At 36.2% G+C, this 12,252-nt stretch overlaps 1 protein-coding gene across 5 annotated transcripts in view; it reads right to left on the bottom strand.

The window, feature by feature from the left end:
* LNPK (lunapark, ER junction formation factor) overlaps positions 1–12,252 on the bottom strand; it is a 51,103-nt gene that overhangs the window by 161 nt on the left and 38,690 nt on the right. For 4 of the 5 annotated variants that reach the window (XM_051786643.1, XM_051786640.1, XM_051786644.1 and 1 more), the window contains exon 13: positions 11,176–12,131. In XM_051786643.1, coding sequence (XP_051642603.1) covers positions 11,935–12,131 — 197 coding nt within the window. In that variant the 3' untranslated portion in view covers positions 11,176–11,934. Of the gene's footprint in view, positions 5,599–11,175; positions 12,132–12,252 lie in introns of those variants that run through there. The other variant, XR_007904390.1, reaches the window with a different exon arrangement.

Here is a 12,252-nt window from a genome sequence, read left to right on the forward strand (position 1 = left end):
AGGCCAACACAGAGTCCACTGACTGAGAATCCATACAAAAATAACATTAAAGTTGGTTTTAACCAACTCTGCAGACCACAGAAGTCCAAAGCATAATAAGAGAGCCTTGAAGACACACATTACTCAAATGCAGCTGAAAGTACACTCCCTCAACAGGCAGTGCTTTGGAAGATGTACAGACACATGCTGCCTTAGCCAGTCTTGGGTAATGGGGCATTTGTAGAGCCATGGCATCAGGTTACTCAATACTACTGCCCAAGGAAGGTTTTTCCATCTCAGTTTTTATGTCAGTAACGGAAATTAGAGTGGTAGCAGCATCCTTACACTGGAGAGTGCACTTCTGGGAGTCACAAGATTTGGAGGAACTTCCCTTCATCCTCAGTGCACCAGCCTTTGGTAGAACCTGAGGAAAGCAACAGCCAGGCCACACACATCTGTCACTCACACACCCTGACCATTGGTGCAGCACCTGTGGAAGGATCTTAGAACCCTTAGCTAAGTTTTCAGTGCAGCACTACTGGCTCCGAGGGAAACCTCAGAGCTGTAACCAGGATACACGATTCCAAATGGACATCCAAATGGATGTCCCACCATCAACATGAACATTCGGCTACTTAACACCTTACAAACCTGTCTGTGTTTAGCAACTGAGTTTTTTGATATCTGATAATTTCATCAAGCTACCTTCTGAGCCCGGAAGCAAAGGTAATGGGGAATCAGCATTAGTTTCTCTGAGGGAAAGCAAGAGAAGAACAAGATATATTCTTGTACATTTGTTATGCATATTTTTGGGAGTTATACAACCTTAGTTTTGCAAAGCAATTTTCTGAACTTTCACTGACAAACAAATCTGATCTGAAAAATCTTACATCAGCAGGGTTGGTTTGCAGATGTTATTTGCACCATTTATTTATCAAAAATAACTAGAAAATGTTTTTAAAACATCATTCCAGACTGTACAAATAGGAATGTGACATGGGCTGTCTGTTTTACTTTACTGTTCTACTGCTTCGTATTCTGAGCAACCAGAGAGGCTATTTTCCCCAGGGGTTCAGGAGGGCATACTATTTCATTTCTTCAGAAAATTGTTTCTCTGGATTTCAATCTTTTTAGCTAGATATGACAAAATATAATATCAAGAACACTTATGCTTTTTTATCAGCTCTATTTTCAAAGCATAAATAATAGATCAGTATATATTTAAGTCAGGTGACCAACTCTTATTTCTGAAATCAAATAAGCATTCTGCAATTTTTAAATGATGCTGTACATTTTCACTACAGTATCATTATGCCTTTAAAATGCTTTCAAAAGACTAATTTATAAGCATGGAGTGATTTTGAAGATATTTCACTAGCGTTAATAATACCTCACTCAGGTGGCACTCAATTTTCTGAATCCTTGGGTTAATGAGGCAAATAAATCAAAATTAAATTGGCCTTGGGAAAAAAAATTCAAACAAAATTGCATCTATTACATTATACATCCTGAGGCTCCTTCTGTACTGTTCACAATGGCTAACAATATTCCAGCTCTGAGAATCATTACACTTAGTCATAACACAATCTGAGATTTTAAAATCAAATACATCAGACTTCATGACTAGGCTAATGTAACGCCTTATAATAATATATCAGGAGTATTCACAACGAGCTGTACACAGTTTTAGTCAAGTACTTTCCATTAAGTGTCCATAAATTTCAGCTGCTCACCATTTGTTCAATAATCCAACAAACTCCTTCCAGGAGGTTTTCACCATTGCAAACTGGTAAGTTTTAAGATAAACTCTAAAAAGACAATACTTTCTGCAACCAGGTTGTCATTCACCATTTGAAAAAAAAGCCCCAAAACCACATAGATGTAGGTAAATAGCTGAAACAAACAAAAACCCTAGCATTTCTAAAAAATAAGTACTTCTAGTCATATTGCTGTAATAGTATTCCTTATCTAAAATATGAGAGAAAGGAAATATTTTATAGATATTATAAAAAGGATTCTACTGTTGGGGAATACCAGTGTTGTCAGCTCTTTTAAAAAATGGCAAATAATATACAATACAGAGAACTAAAGAGGCCTAAGTTGTTACCAGAAGTAATAAATTTAGCATGAGCAAACAACAATAAACGAATGCTGACATGCAATGAGCAGTTGCCATTGTTCTCCTGTTGTTATTTGTAGTCAAGTAATAAATGCACTTCTCTGCCCACAGTCACAAGGGCAGCCTTTCAGCCTAAGGAATTTCCTACAAACATGGAGTTCCAGTTGAAAAACAAACTTCCCCACTGAGCTGTTGTAACCACCGTCATCTGCTAAGTCAGCAGCACAGACTCAAGATTTCCATGTACACACTATTTATATTTTTTGATGGAAAACACTGCACAAAAGTAGGTTGGGTATTTTTTTCCAAATAAGTTACTACTATTAACACTTAGAATTTATAAAAGCATGCAAAAAAAAAAAAAAGCCTAAGGTTTGGGTTTTTTTTTATTTTAAAGGAGTTAAGGGCCCAAGTGCCCTTACGTGGCAAAGGTCAAAAGAAACAAGAAACAGCACAGAAACATGTTTGCACCTTTTCCCCAGCTAGCACATTCTTCTCGGCTTTGTAAAACAATTTCTGTGGTCAAGTGCTTGATTAGGAATAATTTATATGGTGGTCTAATGTATTTCTTTTGATTTTCCTCCCCAAGAACAAACACCACCATGATAGTTAAGAATTTTCTCTTACTAGAAAATACCGAGAAAATTTGTTAGAGACACCCTTCCATGAGAGTTGCATTAGGAAAGTTTTTAGGTTTATTATCAATCTATAACTAGTGCACACGTACAGCAAGTGAGCAATTGCCACAGGCAAGAGTTCAAAAGGGAAAGCTACCCTAGTGAAAGCACTCAGTCCTCTGCTCATGGTAGACTTGAAAGAGAATAGCTCTATTCAGTCCCCATTCCACACTGGCCACTGGGATCAGCTGTCTCCTGGGCCTGGATCCTGGAACAGTCAGATGGTATTGGGGACTAGGGGTTTAGATTTTTGACAGCCTAAAGAAAGCCATTCCAAAAGGTGTTGATTTCACTTCAGTATAGAACAAAGTGTTTTCCCAGCTCCTCAATTAAAGTTCAGTGCCTAAGTCCAGCACACCAACACTGCTTAGTGCTTGGCTGCTGAAGAAGCAGATATTTTCCAACAAGAAAGTCTATTTCAAATTATTCCTTCAAATTTGGGTTGTGACAGACAGCATTGACAGAAAGTCACCATTCAATGGTTACTCAATTGCTTGCTCAGAATGATACAGTAATTCTATTCTGATTTTCAGTTCACAGAACAGAGGAACCACAGAACCACAACTGCTATCAGTCCTCTCAAGGCTTTATGCTCTTTGGTAAGGAGTACTGATTTGTGGTTTTATACTGCTACCAGGTAGTGGTTGTGCACTATCATTATCCAAATAATTTATAACTACAGGTGAGAAAGAACATTTGGAAATAAACCGAGAGTATCTTGATCTGCTCAGGAAAAAGATGAAACATTTAAAAACAGCATTTTAAATCAATATGTGGTGCAGGTCTGATATGCTCCCGTGTTCTAAAAGGCATTTAAAAGCATGTAAGCTTGCATTATTACCATGCACATAACCCACTCATGAGTATTATCATGGGAGCAACATGAACACAGTGACATGTCAACAGCTTGCAGGGTCAGACTTTAGCCATAAATTAGAACATGAAACTTAGATTACATTAGAACACAACAAAAATGGTTAAAAAAACTCTTCCAGAAAAAAAAGTAGTATAAAAGCCAGTGGCACAAGATTCATTTCTACCAGGGAACCAATGTTAATTTAAAAGCCAAGATTCATTTGAAAACATTCACCTGTAAATCAAAAAGTCCTCAAAGATTAATTTCTGCATTTACACTATTTGCAAAATATATTTAACTTAAAGGCATCCCTTTTTTCCTGAAATAATTGCTTACAAGATGAGAACTAAAACACAATCTGAAGTGTAGTAAAGGTAATTGCTGCACTTACTGCTTGTGTCATGTTGATGTATTACTACGTATCAAAGGTCACAGTTCTGTACTCATACATTATCAAATTTGAAAGAGCAATATTCGAATCCGACCAACCTTTAAACTGCCCAGAATGTGTGTGAAAATGGATGCAGGCTAACTTGGGCTTAAAAAAAAAAAAAAATGAACCCATGTTTTGGAAGCTGAGGGGTCAATCAAGCCAGACTGACGGGGTTAGGTGCCACTTCTGTGCATCTAATACCCTCTTAGATTATCAATGAGGTGCAGTACACTGATCACAAGCTAAAGCAGCTGTACTAATGAAAATGAAACAGTCTGAAAAAATTAGGTAATACAGGCCTGTGACATAGGGCAGTACCTTGTGGACAATAATGGAGGAATAAGGACATAAATCACCATTTAGATAAAACCTGTAACATCTACCCTGAAATGTCTCTGTAACTGTGGGCCAAATTCAGCATCTTTGCAACTCCACAGTTCCCTCTGAAGCTGCCACATATTTTTTATACTGAGTTTCCCCTGCATCTTCTTCAGCATACACAAAATTCTGCCATCCTGTGCCAGTCGGATCTTTGAGGGTAGACAGCTGGTTGTTCATGCCATGAGCCAGGAGTTCTCACAACTGGTTGCAGCACAGATAAATGGGTGTTATCAGCATCTACTCAACCTTGAACAACTTTCTTCTCCTACACATGCCTGTCCAACTTGGGGGCGGAGACTGCAATAAAAAGGCTGGGCCACTCTCATTTTTGTTTGGCAACATAAGGGCCTTAAAAAAAAAACCCTATGAAATTCAAGTTGATTGAGTGCAGCCAGCACAGAAGGAACTACTAAACAGAATTATCACCTTGAAACCATAAATGAAGATCAAGTGAATAAATAGCTTCTTCATAAGCAGGATTTTTTTATCCTGGAGAAGCAAAGGCACCATATATTCAAACGACAAGCTATATAACTTAATTTCATATGCTTTAAAATTTGCTTCATTTAGTCAAATAGTAAATTTCAAAAGGGGAGCACAAATTCAAATATTTTCTCAATTACAAGCAGAAAAACTAAGATATTTCATGAAGTCTATTAGACCCCGAGAATGCACACTAATTAATGTCTTTGCAATTGATTTTAATGGGATTTCAATTGCAGGTGATGTAACTACTGGTCAAGGCCACAGCTAGGATTAAAATGATACTTCTGATTAAAGATACTATTTATAGTACACAAACACACACACCCTTTGCTAATGTAACAACAAGGCTATTACAACAGTAACATCTATAAATATACAGGGTCTCCTGTTTAAATAAAAGCTCAATATACAAAAAATACAAGTTCAAACATTTCTAAAGAAATAACAACTTTCACATTTCCTTTAAAACATCATTCAAAATAGTTTTCTTAAAATTAATTTTCTTGGTGGTTTTGTAAAATGTTTTTCTTTGAGTGCTGAACAAGTCAAAATTAAGTTTCATCAAGTGAGTAGAACTCCTTGAAATGATGCAAGGAATTAGAGGGCAGACCACTTCAGAAGAGCTGGAAGGTCTTTGTTGCTTGAGTTTTCTACAAATCCAGCTTCTCTATTTTCATTGAGGCAGCAAAATGGAGAGAGAAAGAGAAAAAGAATTATTATTTCAATATAAGTTACAAATTTAGAGATGACTTTGAATTTACAAATTGAACACCCAAAATTGTCAGGTCTTCAGTATCCGCACCCCTTTTCTCCCATATCTGATTACCTCAGGATTTTGCTGCATGTATTCCTCTCTGGCAGTTACAACCTCACTTTTGCAAATTATTTTTGTCACAAAAAACAGAGAATACATGATTTTACAGTGGCAAAGGCTTATGAAGCCCTCCTGAAAAACATTAGTAATTATCTACTGAAAATCCTAGCACTATAATGCTAGGTACATATAGAGGCAGTCCTCAAGTAGGTTTATTCCCACAGTGACTACAGTGAGAGATAACCAGTATTACAAGAATTGGTCAGGACACTCCCTTCTATGCAAAAATTTAAGTCATGATCAAATTGATTTTATGCAACCTTGAAAGGGTTATATTATGATACAGTGCTTTAGATTTTGCACTGTTGCAAAGTTAAATAATCTATCAAGAATCTTGGTGTGTTTGCTTTAATCTCAAAACCCCATGGTTTGGGAGCAAATTATTGTATAATCAATACATTTCATTTTAAAACCCTGCTCACTATCCTGCCCATCATACACTCTCTAGGTCTTATTCTTCATAGAATCATTATTCTTGCAGAGAAAAGATTGAATGTGACCTGATAAGACCCTAGAGAGGTCCACAAATCAAAAGCAATGGTGAAATCAAATTCCTTGAGACTTGTGATCTTAAGGGACAACTCAATTTATTATTTTTTTAAATGCTGGAGGGTAGCAGTTCCTATTGTTAAACACTATTATAGCTTATTCTATTTGTTGTGTAAACAACGCCCTAGTAAAGACCTAGTGCTAAGAAATTCCCACCTACTCGGGAGGCCATCCCTTTCCTCCAAAGACCCAGAATCCAGAGCATGAAGTACACTTAATTTCAGACAACCAGACACATCTCAAATATGACACATTTCTGATGGAAGTTTACAGCTTTTCCTCTGCCAGAAACTTTAGTGTGTTACTAAACACCAAGACCTGGAGCCAATAGCCCTATGCCACTCAGCCCCATCGGCTATAATTCCTCACCTTCACCACTCTCCACAAACCTGAGAACTATGAACTCCACCTAAAGACCCCACGATGGAAGAGAGGAGCATTCCCACAGATCAGTAATTAACCATTTCACACACACTTTTTCAGTGAATCAAAACTTCCTGACAACAGACAAAACTCTCACTTAGATACTCTCATTAAATACATTCCTAATCAACAACAAGAAGGCACACACCACTGGTTACAGAGCAATCTGTTATTGCCCTCTTGTTCTCCAACTCCATCTTAAACCTAATGCCTCCTGCAAGGCTATTTGTCCAAATTATTAAGAACTTTCAAACTTTCAGTTGAAAAAAAACTTACTTTCCTCCTAGTGTTTATGCACTTGATGTATCTGCAGCCTCTTCTTAAATTAGCCTGTACTGGGGTATGTTTTCTATGCAGTCTCCTTCGGATGCTCACTACACCAGAAATCTGGACAAGTTTGCATGTATCAATTTCAGAAAGGAATTGAAACATGAAATACTGAGATCTGATGCACTAACTTTTATCATGTCACTGGACAGGAAACAAGGGCCTAAACATTTTGCTTGAGAACACCCAGTGAACTGGTCAAATAAATCTTCAAGGTTATTGTTCTAGTGAACCATCTGCAGACAGGATATACCTTACCCCGTGAACAGTCTTCCACACTGTGGAAGACCTAACAAAACCTTATTCCAGAAGCAGAATAAATAAGAAGCAGCAGCTTACTTAAAGCTGTCTTTACATCTAGTACTCTTGTACTGGATGTGTTCAGACTTCATGAAGATTAAGACTTTGGAAGTTTTTAATAGCAGATGTAACTATGGAATCATGGACAATTTCCTCTACCTTACTCACTCATCCGTCACCAAAGACCTACAAGTGCACAAACATTGCTATGTTCAGAACCATGTACCAGAAGTGTTTCTCCTAGCCTTTGAAAGTTAAAAACGTTATAAACCTCTAGCTATAGCTAGACAGTTTATTCTAAAAGTTATTGACATCTGTTTATTCTGGAATTAACTCTAAAACACAAACAAGTTTTGCCAATATGATTCATTGTCAATTGCAGCCTTATTACTTCTGAAATAAGAATATGCTATTAACCTTGCCATGTAGGCAAACCCTCCCACATTTTCTGAAAAATGTTTGCAAGCTCGTCTTCTTTAACTCTCGATTAAGACCTTGTTCTGACAGACAAAACCACTATCCCTTCCATTCTTCCAATATCTTTCACTCTGTCATAAAGTCCTTCATTGGCTTCTATTCATGCACCACATGGTGTTCAAACCTCTTGTTCTTGACTTCAAGGCAACCATACACACCCCTAGTTACATGCTTTTGATAACCTCTAGACCATTCCTAAATTGTCAACTTCCGCATTATTTTCCTTTGCCATTGAGCAAAGCGTCTCTTTCTCCTGCATGTGGCCTAAACAGAATTCTTGAGACAAACCATCGTCATACCAAAATTCCACTAAATATCTATTTCTGTCAAAATGTCCAAGGTTAATCAACTGTTTTCTCCTTTAGAAAAGTATCAGAGTTTGAAATAACATTGCCTTTCTTCCCTGCTCGGCATACTTCTTAGTAAAGCTTAAATTTGACCAATTCATTTCCATTTATTTTGAGTTAGAACAGTCATTTGTCTTTTGTGGTAGAGTTTACATAGTCCAGATAATTCCTCCCTTATTTATAAGCTATGTTTGACTAAAAGGAGATCGCTGCAGTTATTTACAATATTTCAGAATCAATAAAAACATGGCACCAACAAGCTTGCTATGTATTACTTTACTACCCCGCTCAATTTTGCTTTTCATTTTGGCCACAGAAAGAAAGGGGGATCCTATAACATCTGAGGCTTTTCACATGACCAGGTTTTTAAGTACTTTCGAAAAAATTGAGATTCAAGTACCTACTAGGAAGTCAGAAGACAACAAAACATGGAACCATAGCAATTGTGGTATATTTCCCCCTACTTTCTTCCATTTCCTCATCTTTAACAGTCTGTCTGCAACTGGATTAAATATGACTGACAATTACTGTACCTTTTTGGTCTACATACTCTTACTTCCAAGTTTTTTTTGGTGTTATAAAGACCAAGTGATTAAGTGGCTACTGCTGTTCATCTACAAGTATTTTTGGATTTTGATTCCATTCCTGTTGGACAGGTGCCTTTTACTTCTGCCACACTTACAGTACACAGAAGGCAAGAAGTAACTGCAGCAGAAACATAATCCTCATCTCATATTCCTATCAGGACTAAGGCAGACATACTTGGCAGGAATAGCATGTGAATGCTTACTGTAAATTGAGGAAAGCCCATAGTCTATCACCATCACACGTACCTCCATGAGCCTGAATTCACTCACAGATTAATTAAATCTGTACACTCATTTACTATAGCTGCTTTAAACCCCTGAAAAATTACAAATTTAAAAACTGATTTTTCCCTACCAAAATACCAGGACATCCTTAACATAACCTTCAAGCCTTCTGAAGCAGTTAATGTAAATGACTGCCTAGATACTTTTTTAGTATGAAAGTCTACCAGGAAAACCCTACCATGTGCTTAAAACACACTTCCCCTCCTCAAAAATTCTAGGTAGTTTTAGATCTAAAAGCTAGGTTTTCACATTCTAAAAGGTATTCATTTTCACATCAGGTGGACTGTCTCTACTTGATCCTTCAGTGACATATTAAACAAAAAGTAATAATCATTCTTGTGGAAAGTTGCTAATGCCACATTTAATTTCACATTTAAGAACACTGGGAGAAACAAACCCCCACCCCATTCCAGATACTGAGTCTCTTTTTTCAAATAAGTTCATATTCCCAACAACCTAAGAAGCATCAGCTTATTTGGCAAAAGCAGGACATGTGAAAACATGTGTCCCAGGCTAACAAAAATATTTTTAATAGGTAAAATAACAGATCATTTTCTCAGCCAATTCCACAGATATTACATGCATTACAGCCCAGCAGCTGCTTGTCATGGAAAGGACCTGATATGACCCTACACAAGAACAGACACTTAAGATACACATTTTTAAAAGGAACTAATATCTGTGCCTAGAGTAACCTTAAGTTCTGAACTGACAGTTATTCATGCCTTCATATGCCGTATGAGGGATCAGGATGTCAAATTTTACTTCGTTTTAGTGATTCTAATGTAAGTACATTCAAGAATTTATTGTGCTGAATTATTGATGTGGTCTGTGATTTTTTTTTTCCTCTCCAAAGAAACCAGCCTTTAAGCAGACAAATCAGTGAGGTACAAAATGCAAAGGAGAGATTAACATCTTACAAATAATAAGTAAACTTTGTCCCCTTTCAGGCAAAATTATTTCCATTTTAAATAAGTTCTAGAATCTAAAATACATTATCTGAAAATATTAAAATAATAATTTTAATATTAATTTTAAATAAAATATTCCCCCATCACTTTGTACCCTGTACTTTTCTCACACTGTAAGACATGTTTGTTAAAGCAACTGTTTTCTTTGTATTCCCAACTACGATAGTAAATAAACATTTTGTATGCAACTAATTGTTTATGTAAGTATAGTCAAACATCTATAAGTACATCTTTAATCACATGCCTACATTCTATTAAGGCTACTAATTAAAATATGAATTATAGTTTAGATAGCAAAGCAGAAAAAAAATTCCTCATTTTTCTAAATACAGACCAAACGTGACTCTGACTGATGCAAGATTGAGCTTCTAAACTAACCCCAAGGAATCAGAAGATAAAGCATGTATTTGGAAAAGAAAATTAATCACTGATGTTCACGTAATATATAATTATGTCTTGTAAAAAGACATGGATACTAAGGTCACATTTAGTAACATGCTTTTCTTGTAGAGGGCTTTTGAGCTACTAAGATTTAGGGGTTTTGTTGTCTTTACAGGGTAAAAACCAGTTCCCTTTGGGACTAAGACAATAGATTAAAAATTGTTTTGGAATTCCTCCTCTCCCTATACTGAGGTAAGCAGAGAGCATTGCACACAAAACTCTTCTCAGAAGTATTACTAAATCAACCAAGTTACACATGGTCACCATTTATTTCTAAAAAAATCTGATTGATTTAGGTACCTCACTTCCAGGCACCAGAAAAATTCTATTCCAGGATCCCAGCTGTTACATTTAACAGGATATGTATAACAAGTGTCCTTAGCTTGAAAAGCTATATGATAAAAAAAGTACAGTTTCAGTAATTCAGTAGCAAATATTAATTGTACTTGTAACAACAAATAGTATCAACAAGCTTTGGGCAAATGCACATGCGCTTCCCCTATTCTTCAGGGATCTATTTCTAGTCTATCAAAGCCACCTTGGCTACATACAGACATCCTCCTTTTAAGGTGTCATCTTCCTTCTGAATTTGCACAAAGTAACTGTAGAATAGCTGCATACAGCAGAACAAATTCTCTTCAGCTTTAGGAATCACAAAGCAAGTAGTGCTGCTAGATGTCTTTATTTTCCTTTAACAAAATACACAAAGGCACAAAATTCACTTATATCTTGTCATTATTGTACAGGTATAAATAGTGCTTTGTATTCAAGTACAATCAAGTGTAGAGACTTTCTATATTTTATGTAAACACAAAACAGTTTTGTATGTAGGTGCCTCTGGTTCATCTGCAATGCAAACACCAAAGGAGATGCCATTTATCCGAGTGCCATTTAACTGAATTCTGTCAAGAAGTTAGACAACAAATAATATTAACACCACTGCAATGACACTTCATATGCTTAAGTCAAATGTCAGATGACACTTTAGCTTGTAAACATCTGTGTATTTAACATGTACTCAATTTGTTTAACAGGGCAGCATTAAAATGTATCTTAAATTCACTAGACCAAACTTACTAGGTCACTTGCTGTCAGTAATTGCTCTTTACATGGACAGCTAAAGATATGTCAAATTATAAGTCACCCTTAGCAAAGCTTATACTTTAAAGTTTTTAAATATGCAAACTAAACAATGGCTACAACTGTTAGACTTCAACCAACTATACATTCTATATGTTAACTTAATGACACATGCTTAATTTACAATACCCACTTTTACACATAGCTTTGACACACTGTGGCAGTTGAGGCAGTTTAAGCTCAAGCAAGATTTAAGTTGTACCATTAAAAAAAGCTCACCTGAATAGTAACAACAGGCATGAACAAAGCTAAAAACTAGCTACAGAAGGCACTTGAAGTACTTTATTCTGCTTTCATTAAAGGTTCTTCACTTTGTTCAGCTGAAATAGACTCTGAAATAGAGTCTTCAGTTGTTGAAATGTTCTCTGCTTCTTCTTTTTCAATTTCTTCAGCTAGCTTATCATTTAGCTGCTCAGAACTTGGTGTTTTATCATCTGTCTCGTTTGTCTCAATGATCTGGGCCACATCATCTTCAGATTCTGTGAAAAGAAAAATGATGAAATAACTATTTCCAGAAATAAGGAGGCAGCTAATATTATTTAAAAGCAAATGAAACATTTTGTAATCACATGCAGGTTTTGACTAGTAACTGCATGACAT

This window comes from Manacus candei, unplaced genomic scaffold (assembly GCF_025592945.1).
Source record: "Manacus candei isolate 608988 ecotype Guabito, Panama unplaced genomic scaffold, ASM2559294v1 h1tg000023l, whole genome shotgun sequence".
NCBI classification, from domain to species: Eukaryota; Metazoa; Chordata; class Aves; order Passeriformes; family Pipridae; genus Manacus; species Manacus candei.